This window comes from Oryx dammah, unplaced genomic scaffold (genome assembly GCF_014754425.2).
Source record: "Oryx dammah isolate SB20612 unplaced genomic scaffold, SCBI_Odam_1.1 HiC_scaffold_1, whole genome shotgun sequence".
Lineage (NCBI taxonomy): Eukaryota > Metazoa > Chordata > Mammalia > Artiodactyla > Bovidae > Oryx > Oryx dammah.
In genome coordinates, this window is record NW_024070185.1 from 50,397,655 (window position 1) to 50,411,387 (window position 13,733).

General features: G+C 41.8%; 1 protein-coding gene across 2 annotated transcripts in view; it reads left to right on the forward strand.

The window, feature by feature from the left end:
- The first annotated feature begins 72 nt into the window (after positions 1 to 72).
- Positions 73 to 13,733, forward strand: part of OSTF1 (osteoclast stimulating factor 1) — a 55,242-nt gene continuing 41,581 nt past the window's right edge. For both annotated transcript variants that reach the window (XM_040255551.1, XM_040255637.1), the window contains exon 1: positions 73 to 416. In XM_040255551.1, the coding sequence (XP_040111485.1) occupies positions 383 to 416 (34 nt within the window). In that variant the 5' untranslated portion in view covers positions 73 to 382. The remainder of the gene's footprint in view (positions 417 to 13,733) is intronic.

The following is a 13,733-nucleotide window of genomic DNA, read 5'->3' on the forward strand; positions in this document are numbered from 1 at the left end:
CTGCGGCTTCCCGGTCCGGCTCCGCCTGGTTTTGCCTCCGGGCGCGCCGCCGTGCGCGCCGCCCGCGCTCCTGCAGCGGCGGAGCGGGCAGCCGGGGAGCCAATTAGCGCTCGGCTAGGCGGCGGCCACTTCCTCGTCTGCCGGGCCGCGCGCTCGGGACAGCTAGGTCGGCCACGGGGCGGGGCGGGGCGGGGCGGGGCACTTCGCTGAGCCGCCTTGCCTGCCTCGGCTTGTCCGGCAGCCGAGAGTAGACACAGGTCCCTGAAGGCGCACCGCTGCAAAGCAGACAAAAAGAAACTGACGCGCTCGGAGTGTCGGCTGGAGGCACGTTTGGTTGACTTTCCGTGCGTGGTCTTCAGAATCAGCCGCTCCAGGAAGAGAGATGTCGAAGCCGCCACCCAAACCAGTCAAACCAGGTAAGGGAGTTGCTCGGGGGATTCCGGGCCGGCAGCGGTGCCCCGCGCTCCCTCTGCCCGCTTGGCAGGGCAGGGCAGGCACGTACCCGGCCTCGAGCCTCGCTTTCGCGATCCACGCACCAGGGTGGGATTTGTTGCGTTCGCTCCAGGAGACACATCGCAAGATTTTCGAGGAATTTAAAAATTTTCATTTTCAAAGAGGAGTCACCCTCGGTTTTTCAGCGTTGTCATTCGCTGCAACTTTCCTATCGATGTGAAGGCTACGTCCCATTGACGCTTTCCTGGAAGACAGGGCCATTGATCTCCCTTGTTGGGCGGGGGGGGGGGGGGGAGTTTTGAAATGGTTTTTTCTTCAGCCACTTCCTCTTTTTTTTTTTCCTTCACTGTATGTCACTGTCAAGTTTGAGTTCTTGACCGGCCAAAGCGAACGGGAAGTGCGCTGCTTATAGGGTGGGGTGGGTGAGCGAGTCTCCTTCGGGACTTTAGAGAGGAGCAGCAAACTGACCTTAAGATCTTGGGAAAAGCGTTGAGCTCCTGACTAGAAAAATCTAGGCTGCGGCAGCGTAATCTCAGTTATTACTGTTCGGAAATGTCACTTTATAGTGCTGAACAAGTCCTTTGCTTTACTCCCTCTGTGAGTTTGTCGAGTTAAACTGGAAAGGGTCAGATTTCCTCAAAGCAGCTCTTTTGGCGAATGTTCCTTGTTCATTTCTTCTTCGATCCCTAGAATATTTTCTGGGACAGGGAGAAAGAATTTAAAAGGGACCGAGGCATTTCAATTCGATACTGTAACAAACTCATGCCTTCATTGGGTAGGTGATTACAGAAGACGTAGGAAATGGATGAGAATGGCTCTGACATACTCTCAGCTTTTTTCTTCCTGGTCTCAGGTAACTTCAGTATGTTACAGGCTGAAATGTATCTATTTACTTCAGTATGTTACAGGCTGAAATGTATCTATTTACATCCAGTTTCAAAGTAACCTTGATTAGGAGAGAGTCGTTTCAGTGATTGATTTTTTTCTTGATTTTTCTAAACTTTAGTCAAGCTGTTCAACTTTCATCTCATCCCGTTTTCTTCCTTCACCATCATGCAGTGGTAGTTTCAAGTCATTTTATTTGAAAATTCTGTACACACTCGTGTGTATGACGTAGTCAGTCACCCAGAACTTGAATTTTGGTGGACTGGGGTATGACTTTGCCGGGACTTTGGCTCTGATGTGAGCAAAGGTGGGACATGGCTAGGATTGGGCTCTGTGTTTCTTTAGAAATGGAGTCTGATGAGGAATTTGCCTTCTAAGTGCATTTGTGGAAAATGGCAGCTTTCTAAACTTACGGATAAATCAGGACCTCAAGTAATCAACACAGCAGAGTTATTCTTTGATAACTGAACAGAGTACTTTATTTCAAAGAAGGTCCTGAGAAGCCATTCATGAGGTTTTTCATCTCTAGACATTCAGTGACGTCTGTGCTACAGCTGGAGGGGCACGGACGTGATATGTTTTTGTGTATTTGCCTGGGTGTAGGGATCACACTGTGACCAGTTGGAAATACACTCTCAGGAACCATTTTTGTTGTCTGACCTTACTGCTTTCTCCTGTTCAGTAAATCAGAAAGCAAATGGTTAAAAAATGACTACTATTCAGACTCCACATTGATTTGTAAATGAGATACAAACTAAAATAAGATCACCGAAGAAATAATCTGTCAGTGACCTAATTTACAGTGAGAAATATTACTTTTAATCCAACTTGAAACTTTGTATGGCCTGGCTTAGTTGAAAACAGAAGGGGCCTATTATAGCCCTAGCTCTCGTTTACAGTGTGCCAGGCACTGATCTAAGCACTTTCCATGTATTATCTCATTTACCTCTGACAATAACCCTATGAGGTCAGTACCTGTATTGTTCCCATTTCACAGATGTGGAAATGAAGCTAAGTCAAGAAAGGTCAAGTTAAAGTGCCCAAGATTAGCTACTGAGTGGAGAGGAGTGGGCAGAATTAGAACCCAGGCAGTTTGGCCCCAGAGTCTGAGCTCTTAACTGTGATGTTACTGTGCTTTACATCAAAGCCTACCATTAACTCCTGTCATCGTATGTACTTCCTGGTAGGCAGGAAGTGGGAAGGAGAGTGTCTCTGGTCCTCAGTCAGACTTTCTTGTCACAAACGCACCCCTTGGCTGTAGCAACAAGAAGGGTGGTGCTGACATTTATTTTCTTGTCCTGTAAGCAAGATAGATGGCTGAAAATGTCTAAAGCAAACTTGGAATTGGAAGGTAGGGTGTATTTAATTCTTAGCTTCTTGGTTTGTTTACACCCATGCCTCATCCTGAATGAGAGTTGAAAAAAAAAAAAGATGCAGGAAGTGGGGTCCTATAGAGGGAGGGAAGAATAATAAGAGGAAACTGGAGAGAAAGTTATCTTACAGACATGCATGTTGTAAGAACTTGCAAAGTTTCTAAAGAAGGCCTGTAGATTTGGCTCTTTGCTTCAAGCAGAGAGAGAGAACAGATCAGTTACTAAGATTCGCAGTGTTCATAAAATTAAAATGTATTACTTGCTCTGAGAAGAGTTATTACAGTAGTAGTGAGATCTGAAATGAACTTCTCATGGGTGGGTTCTCTTTAAGTATTGCAGTGAACTGGACATCTCTACAAGAAACACAAGTGGGACATCATAATGCTGGTCTTTAGAGCCTCTTGCAGTGCAAGATCCAGGTGAAGCAGCATGGTTGAATTTCAGAGGCAGTGTGGAAATGAGGGGAGCTAGGTGAAGAAGGACAGAGGACTTACGGGAAGGTTTTAGTAGCAGTGGACATGTAGCTATAATGTGGGCTGAAGTATCTGTCAGGGTGATTGGTGTATACTCAGTAGGGGTACCATTTTCCAAAGGAATGTTCTTGCAGAGTCCTAGTCAGCTGCTGGCAGGAGAGCCCTGCCACTTCATTTCCTTTTTTACCTTCCTGAGGTTATACCAGAGTTTGGGTTAGTGGCCATATCCAAAATTCATTTGCTAAATACTTCTTAATACATGCAGCTTATATTTTAGGCCCTGTGCTAGACCCTGGCGCTCCAAGGAACAATAAAATAAGATCTTGTCCCTGAAGCTTTTGAAACTAACAGTGGAGATTTAGGTATCTCCAGAAAATATCTTAGATTGTTACCTATCTACAATTGGATGGCTGACTTATCCATTTTGCTTAAAAAAATCTTATAGCTAAAAAAGGAAGTAATGTGTTTTTGTTATAGAAAATTTAGAAGCTGTAGTACAGAGAACAATGAATAAATAAATGAAAGTATAAAAATCATCCCTAGCTGTCATCTAGTGATAGCATTAACTGATTCATTTATTCAGAGAGGAAAAAATTATACAAAACTTCAGATCATTTTAGATGAAAACCTTTTCCCTCTCAAAGGTGTTATATAAGCAGCATATGTGTGACATCTTTGAAGTTTCGTAATGTTTTTACTGTAAATATGAAAGAACCCAAAACACTGACATTTGCTTCTTCAAAGCCCCTTGAATTTATTTTCCCAAGACAGTGAAATATTTAGGCCGCTTTACTTCCATCACGAAAATCAATAAGCCATTTAAAAGAATTGGTCAAGGTCAGACAGGCATCAGGCTTCCGGCCACATGGGAAGATTATCAGACCTGCTTAGAATGAGAGGATTCTAGTCCAAATCTCATTCAACATCCTTTGGCCCATCTTTACATCTTGGGGTGACATTTTCTGATCCCCTTCATCTCATACCTGAAGTCCAGTGAAAACCATTGCCAAATTTGTCTTCACTTGAGTGATGGCCACGGGAAACAAAATACATGGGCTTGGGAAGAGGGAGAGAGACGGGGGACAGACATATTTTAGTGGGCTGATTTGAACTATTAAGTCAAATTCTCTATTCATTTGTCATTTCATTCATACTTCAATAAAGCTGGGGAAAAAACATTATCAAACAAATTAAATGGGCTTGGGAAAATAGTTTCAGATATCAGTATATAGAGAGATTTTTGATTCTTTTGAACAGCTTTCTAGTACTCTATTGTATTTACTTAACCAAACCCATGAACCACGCTTCAGTCATTTCTTCTGTTATAGCAAATAGTGTTAGAACAGCCTTGTTGCTTACATGTGTGAGTATATACACAGGACAGAGTCCTGGCAGTGGGATTGTTGTTCCAGAGGGTATGTATTAATACATTGCCACATTCACACACATTTCCAAAACGTTCTCCCAAAGAGGTAGTTCTAATTTACTTTCCAACCCAAAATGTTTGAGCATGCCTTACACATATGAAAAATTGCCACACATGTGATAGGAGATATTATCAAAGTGTGGTTAGAGGGCTAGAAGTACAAGGCAAGGAGCTTGAAGACGCTGAGATGGTGTTGCCAAAGAGGGAAAATTAAGTAGTGTCTCCAATGCTGAGTAAGAATTTAGTAGGCAGAAAAGAGGGAAGTTGTTTGACATGTGAAGAAATGAAATAACTTGACATGATGGCCTGTCCACGTTTGCTTGACTGCACAGGGCCTGAGCTTCTCTCACAGAAGCCAGGGATATTTGGTGTGGAACTGTGAACTGGAGAAACTTGTCCCAAATTAAAGAGAAAGCCTTTTGCCTAGTGTCGCAGTTTGTGAAAAACATTATTGCTCCACACAGAAAGTGAGCATTTGAATGTCCACATGTGAACCATCTACTTCTGTGTTTATCAATTTGTCAGTGGTTAACAAGAGCTATGGGTGGTTAGTTTGCAGATGTGAGTTAAAGAGGGTCACAGCTTCAGCTCACTCACACAAGTCACTGGTGGGGCTGCTGAGGCCACCTCCTTTTTATTAATTCTTTCCAGTTATTTCCCACTCAGTGTTTGAGTATCTGTAGAATTTTTAGAAAGTTACAAGGCCAAATCCCTCAACTTACTCTTAGGGTAAGAGTTAGGGGAGAGTTCCGTATTTGTGCATTTTGATGAGCATTTTTAAACTTACTAGCTTCCTTCGAATTTGATAAATTGCTTTGGTTTTATATTCTTGGAACCAAAGAAGGTACTCATTCTTACCCCTGTCTCCACCTCCTGCCGCCCCTGTGTGAACTTGAATTTATTAGGGGCGCCAGGTCAGAGGGGGTACAAGTTGCAGATTGGGAGGAAGGCGTAGTGGGCCTAGGCAGCTTGTCAGCCAGAGGCCAAGAAGATGGGAGGCCCGAGGGGCCACACCCAGTAGCGCACTGAATCAGCAGGCAAGCAGACAGACTGTTCTTCACCGTGCAGGTGTCAGGGCCGAGGGCATGAGAGTAGCTTTGAGAGGAAGTGGAAGAGGTAGATGCCTGGCTTCAGTTGCTGCTGGGTGGACAGAACAGTGAGGAAGCCCCTACTCAGGCACTTGTGTAAGACAAGCAAGGGGTGGGGGTGGTGGCAGCAGCGGCAAGCCACAGAGGGGACCATGGAGTGGTGAGAGCTTGGGGTCCTTGGAGGGAGGTATCTGGTGGTTCTCTCCTAGTCTAGTGCTCCTGTTTCCTAGGGAGCCTGAAAGCAGTTTAAATTCAAATTAAGGGAGACCCTAGAAACTGACTCTCGGGTGTCTAGACCAGGTTTTTTCTCTTGCTGGAGGGTCAGCCTCTTACAGTGATCTGAAAACAGCCCTGAGAGCCTTTCTGACATCCAATGGTTTTACTGGCTTCTGGGGAATTCACGGCTTCTATGTCAGGATTCTCTTGTCTATGAGGACAGACTTGATTCAGCCCACTGGTATGATACTTGTGTGACTTCCACTTGGAGAGTGTTCTGGGGTGGCTGTATCTTCTAGAAATGTCTTGATCCAATCCATGCTTATGGAGAGGATCCCTCCAAATTCCAGTTCTCTGAGCATGGATGAGAAATGCTAGGCTGAGAGAAGACCCTCCAGGTTTTTTGGCACAGTTGGCAAGTGTCTCCAGACTCCAGATTTGGAAGATTCCACAGAGTCTCATATTTCCTTTCTTGGAAATCAGACTCTTAGGACTCTCTCTGAATTGTTGTCTATGCAGGTTTACAGGGTTGGGGAGCTGCTTTGGGGGCCTGTTGTTTTGATGAGTTTGTGAAAGTTTGTTGACAAGTAGCCCTGTTGTTGTTCATTCATTCAGTTGTGTCTGACTCTTTGTGACTCCATGGACTGCATCACACCAGGCTCTTCTGTCCGCTGCTGTCTCCTGGAGTTTGTTCAGATTCATGTCGGTGATGCCATCCAGCCATCCCATCTTCAGTGGCACCCTTCTCCTGCTGCCCTCAATCTTTCCCAGCATCAAGGTCTTTTCCAAAGAGTCGGTTCTTCACATCAGGTGTCCAAAGTATTGGAGCTTCAGCATCAGTCCTCCCAATGAACGTTCAGGGTTGATTTCCTTTAGGATTGACTGGTTGGATCTCCTTGCAGTCCAAGGGACGCTCAAGAGTTTTCTCCAGCTCCGCAATTCAAAAGCATCAGCTCTTCAGCATTCAGTCTTCCTTATGGTCCAGCTCTCACATCCATACATGACTATTGGAAAAACCATAGCTTTGACTATATGGGCCTTTGTCAGCAAACTGATGTCTCTGTTTTTTTAATACACTGTTTAGGTTTATCATAGCTTTTCTTCCAAGGAGTAAGTGTCTTAATTTCATGGCTGCAGTGATTTTGGAGCCCAAGAAAATAAAATCTGTCCCTGTTTCCACTTTTTCCCCATCTATTTGCCATGAAGTGTTGGGACCGGATGCCATGATCTTAGTTTTTTGAACGTTGAGTTTTAAGCCAGCTTTTTCACTCCTTTCACCCCCATCAAGAGGCTGTTTAGTTTCTCTTCATTTTCTTCCATTAGAGTGGTATCATCTGCGTATCTTGAGGTTGCTGATGTTTCTTCTGGCAGTCTTGATTCTAGCTCTAGCTTGTGCTTCATCCAGCCCAACATTTTGCATGATGTATTCTGCATATAAGTTAAATAAGCAGGGTAACAATATACAGCCTTGATATCCTCCTTTCCCAATTTTTAATTAATCCTTTGTTCCATAGCCGGTTCTAATGGTTGCTTCTTGACCTGAGTACAGGTCAAATATCCCTGGGAGGACCTAAACTGAAGGTATTCTTACTAGTGTTTCAGACAGGAAAACTGCCTGAGAAATATAGCAACAAACACCAGTCCCTCCGAAGTTAGTTTCTGAATAGGATATCACACCCAAGATAGTTTTCAGCCTAGTGTCTCCGTTGAGAAATAAATCATTCTCTTTTATTCCTCAGAACTCAGGTTCTAAATCGAAGTCACCCAAGGAGCTGTTAATCACAACCTGGGTGTACATTAAGAAGAGCTGTTGAGTGGGAGTCAGTGCTTGTGCTGACTGCCCACTTCCTCTTTCAGGGAGCCTGTCCCATCAATAGAGATGCTTCTAGTTCTTGCCTAATGTCTTCCTACTCAGGAGAGTCCAAGTTTATACCTAATATTGAGTCTCTAAATGGTCCCTAGGACTTAACACTGACTTAGTAGGAGCTCTGTTCTCCACAATGGGTTCCTGCTCACTTCCTGATTCTCAGTTGGCACTGGATCTCTCTGATGTTTTGACATCTAACCAGGCACTCTCTTGTTGACTGGCACTGGGATGTATGCTGCTTGGTCTGCCCTGAACACTTGTCTTTAGTTTTCTTGGACATATGTTCCCTGTTATATGGCCTTTGGCTAACACACTGAGACATTCCAACATGCTGTGACCTTAAGATTGGCATGGGTCTATGTCTGATCTTAGATGGATTTCCCACTGGGTGTCCATCCTTCTTCAGACCTAACCTTTGGTAGACCTGAGTGCCATAGTCCGTTGTTGTTGGAGCTCTGATTTGGGGACCAAGGCCACGTGCCCAGAGAGCCTTACAACAATATCTTGCCCAGGAGCATCCCGGTTTTTGTCACTGACATCACCTGGCACTTGGCTTCCTCTTTTCTCAGTTCCGTGGGCCTCTGCGAATAAACTCACTGCTTCACATATGATGAGCAGATTTACCTGTGGTGTTAAACAAATCATTGATTTATCAGAATTGTCTTCCCCAATGTGCTTACATTAAAAAATAAGCTAAAAAGAGATTTCTGAGAGAGAAATTCCTTTTTCAGATGAACTAGTTGTTACTGATAGGAATTTAGGCATAAAGATGGGTTAATTAGGCTATTCTAAGACCAAAGTCTGATTTGGAGGGGAGAGAGGCAGAATATAGTAATGGGAAATGAACGTTAGCTTTGGAGTGAAATTCTGATCTCAATTTTTTTTTTTAAATTAACTTATTAGGTCACTTTGATAAGTCAGTCCATAGACTATTCTGGACCTCAGTTTTTTCGTTTGATTCTAAATCTGATTCTGAATCTCTATTGCCTTAGACTGACTTTTCAAATAATTCCTCAAATTTCTACATAATTTCATCCTGTGTTTTTTATAGAGCCCTGGGACATTTTTGGTAGTCCCTTACTCATCTCCCTGCTACTCCCAGTGGTCAGTACCATGGTAATGAAAACATGGAGGAGTACTTTTTAAGGGCAGTTCATAAATTCACATTTCTATGAGAGAGAGAAGATGGCAGGTGGGCTAGGATGGGACATAATATATTCTTAATTAGGTCTGGTGTGAGTTCACTTAGGTCTCTGGCTACACAGGACGGTGGAGTGTTTTTTTTTTTTCCTTACACCTGCCTAGAAGGCAACATTGGAGTGGCTCTGCAGCAATGTGTCTGGGGTATGCATGCATGGATGCCAATAAGATGCTCGCAAAATGTGGCAGGAAGGGAGACCACTTCCAGGGCCCAAGAGTGGGTTTTTGTCTACACTCAGAAATTAATTGTCCAAGGAGACGCATGTGCTGACAAAGCAAGAGACTTCATAGGGAAGGGATGCCGGGGCAGAGAGCAGCAGGGTGAGGGAATCCAGGAGAACTACTCTGCCACGTGGCTCGCAGTTTTGGTTTTATGGTAATGAGGTTAGTTTCCTGTTTGTTTCTGGCCAGTCACTCTAACTCAGGGTCCTTCCTAATGGCACGTGCATCTCTCAGCCAAGATGGCTTCCAGCCAGAAGGATTCTAGGAGTTTGGTAGGATGTATGGACTGGTGTCTTCTCTCTCCTTTTAACTTTTCCTAAATTATTCTAGTTGGTGATATCTTGTTACATCTGCATTCCTTAACTAGGACCTCCTGTTGTAAGATAACTCAAGCAAGTGGTTACTAGGTGCCTGGCTGGAGGGTGGTTTCAGTTAGTGGTTGCCCTAACAATTCCCCCCTGAGAGACTTTATACTCAATATACTTCCTGGGAGTTGGGGTAGAGATCTTTTCTACAAATACTTGCTGTTGAGAGTGGGAATAGTCCTGCCTAGTAGAGTAGAAGTCTCTCACCACGAGCTAGTCTTCACCCAAAACCAGCATTCTCTCTCATAGTAACATGAGTTTAGCCTGAAACTGTTGGACCCTGTCAGAGGTAAACAGAAGCAACAACAGAATATTTTCTGGGACCATAAAAGACTGTTACTCAACAGTAGCCAAAAATGTCTGGATTACCTGTCTTAATAGTCTTTTATGGTCCGGGAAAATATTCTCTGTCATTGCTTCTTCCCATATCTAGAGTCACACTATTACCATTGTTGATCTTGGTATGGTTATGGAACTTCATTTTATCAGAGCCAGAGTCACACTTTTGGAAAAGCAGAGAACAATTTAGCTAGCAGTATTAGTAAAGTCCTAAGTAAGAATTTAAGTCAAGAACTTCCATTAGGTGTGACCCATTATATCCCAGATCGTCTTAATCTGTTCTGTACCAATCCTTATCTTTAAGGGAAGTTATATATTGGCACTGTCCATAAGGCACCTAGCCCAGTTTCTTAGAGTTACTATGCTGGTTATCTCTAGTATGGTTTAATTTTCCCCAGCATGAGGGGAGCCTTTATGTTTAAATGACCATACCCTGGTGTTAATTAACCTCCTGGTTGCAGATCATGGAGCACCTGATCTTCATCCAAAGATAGGTTACTCAGTTATGCTTCAGAAACAGACTTAGAGTGTCATTCTCATACGTCAGTTAAATTTCACAACAATATAACATAATAGCAAGGAACTAGGAAGTGAGTCTCAGGGAATACAGGCCTCAGTAAACAGAGTTAGATTTTGACATCCACTGAAACGTCTCTTTTTCTCTAAAATTACCCTCATTTTTACAAATGTAGTCTACTGCTTGGTCGCTCAGTCATGTCTGACTCTGCAGTCCCATAGACTGTAGCCCACCCAAGCTCTTCTGTCCATGGGATTTTTCAGGCAAGCATACTGGAGTGGGCTGCCATTTCCTTCTCCAGTATAGTCAAATCAAGGTTAACTTTTTCACAAATTAAGTGTGATCAATTGATAAAAGGTATCTCTGAGCCAGGAAAGCCAAGCCAATGACTTGTCACAGATTTCTGCTTAGGTAAATTCTTCCTTTTTGAGGTCTGCAAAGTACCTTCAGACTCTTGCACCTGCCAGAAGGTGGCTTTTCTATTTCATCTGATAAAGCTGCTGGCAGCCTAAGAGTTTCCAGTCCATGGAGGGGTCAGGTAGAGATAAAAGAAAGATATTTCAGTCTGCTTACAGAGGTGTAATTATTAAATTGCTGGTAAGTCATAATTAGTTTGAGGGTAAGGGTTTCTTTATATCTGGAAAACACAGATTAAAAGTTAGTAATGTTTCAGATAGAAAAATAAGCATTATAACTGTATTCATCAGTTCACTCAGTAACTAATCCTCTTGTTAAACTTTTGATGAAGTCATCAAGTTTCCTTAAGATTCTTTCTTACCCAGTTCCTCAGTATAATCTGAGATTTAGCAGAGTACAACTGTCTATAAATGACAGAAAGATTTAAAGAGTCATGATTAAATATCTGATCATAATGTAGTTGATAAGAAATTTGCTGTGACATGCAACATTTTGAAATAACTAGAATAGAGCATACTAAATTTTTGAAATTCCATGTAATTTCTAGAATAACCCCAGTTTTAGTCACTCAGTCATGCCCAACTCTTTGTGACCCCTTGGACTGTAGCCTGCCAGGCTCTTCTGTCCATGGGATTTTCCAGTCAAGAATACCAGAGTGGGTTGCCATTTCCTTCTCCAGGGGATCTTCCTGACCCAGAGGTTGAACCCTGGATTCGATTGCAGGCATATTCTTTACCATCTGAACCACCAGGAAAACCTAGAATAGACTGTACTGTATTAATAATGTACTAATAATGTACATTATTAATGATAATAATGTACTAATCCATAATGCATTAATAATATCCATACATTATGGATATATATATTTTAAAAGGTTATCACTCATGTAATAATAATGCTCACCAAATAATTTAATGTACTAGTTAATATTTCTCTCTGAGATGCATTATGGCCTTCTAAAACATTTCAAAGTTAGCTGGAGGTCAAAAGAACTACAATTAAAAATTTATATTTTGGAAGTTTGTCAGAAAAATATCAAAAGATTTTGAAGTTTGTCTGAAAAATATCAATCCTATCTACTCAGTCAAATAGGATCATGGGTCTCTGTGAAACAGTAGTTACTCACTTAGCTAAAGTAACAATACAGTCCATCGGATCGCAGAGTCAGACAAGACTGAGCAACTTCACAAAAAAAAAACCCCAAAAAGTAACAGTAAAATATTTCAAAGGCAAATACAGAACAGATCACTTAAAAGGTAAAGAAACTTAAAATCTGTTATCAAAGGCAATCCAGTATTTTAAGAAAAGTTGTCCTCATATCAGAGAGAGAAGCTTAAGTTTTAGACCAGCTTAGTTTTAAAATATAGTTACTCAATTTAGTTTATTCTAAACTTAGCCAGTCCTGACTATGTACAAAACTCTTTTTTCAGGGTCCACTTCCCACAGTCCTCCCTCACTTTCTGTATCCATTACTTTTTCTTTTTCATCCAGAAATCATTAGCTCTCAGGCAGACTTCTTTTCTTTTTCCTAATAAAATGCAATTCTATTCCTCATATACCCTCTTTATTCCTTATATACCCTCATATAGCCAAAAACATACATCCAGCTTCCTACTGTATACTGAAATGCTTCCTTTATTATTTCTGTTAACCCTAATTACATGTTTGAATTAGACTCCTCAACTCTTGAAAACCTTAATTTCTAGTGAAAACTAAGAATGAAGCAATTATGAACTGTCTTACTTTAGCATTCTGTAGACTGGTGAACATAAATTCCTGTGATAATTTTAAAAACATTTGCTTTTTTATAGAGAATATCTCAGGGTAGCTCCAAGCATATTCATTAATAGTCCTAAATATCTTTAGTTTCTCTATTTAGTAATTGATGTCTCAGTATCTTATTTTATTTGGGAATGACCAAGCTGTTCAACAGATTTCCATCATTTAAAGCTGAAAGATCATGCTCAAGTAGACATTCCTAAAACATAATTATTTTCAAAAAGTTCATCCAAAGCATTTATTACACTTGTAAAAATTTCATCATACCAAATCATTTTTCTTGTTGACAGATTTGCAACAGATATAATAAGGCCTTATTTGACTTCTATTAGACCGAGGCACAATAAAGATATTATGTTTAATGTTTAATGTTGGTGACTCTAAAGACATGTCTGTGTTAATTAGATCAACAAGCTTTAACGTTAATACCAAGTATTAATGTAATATTGAATATTTCCCAGTTCACGTGAACTGAAATTAATTCTGGCCAGTTACCTTGTGGGTTTTTTTTTTTTTTTGAGAATTTATATAAGCACTTAATTTCCTTTAATCTAATTAAGTAGTGCTCACTTACAAGGCTAATGCACACATAAACGTTTAGACAGGCACAACCAGAGAGAGACCTCACAGCCTCATTTTCTAAACTTAGTTATGAATCAGGTATTACAGTATAAAACTCATTAGCTTATAAATAACAGTTGTAATAGGTAAAGTTTAAAAGGCTTCTTACCCATTCCCCTCCTCCCCAACCCCAGTCTCAGTAATTAGATATGGTCTAGATAAGTGAGCCTGAGAGCTCTAATCAGGCACACAGAGAGAAAATCAAGTTCTCTGTTCAGTCATGTTCAACTCTTTGTGACCCCGTGGACTGTAGCCCACCAGGTTCCTCTGTCCATGGCATTTTTCAGGCAGGAAATACTGGAGTAGGTTGCCCTTTCCTACTCTAGGGGATCTTCTTGCCCCAGGGGTCAAACCCTGTCTCTTGTGTCTTCTGCATTGGCAGGCGGATTCTTTATCAGAAAGGAGGGTTTTCAGTGCTTTTCTCTAAAAGCTGATTGATAGTCCTCCTGTAAGAGAGTGATTCTCAGCCCACCTTTTACTCTGTCAGTT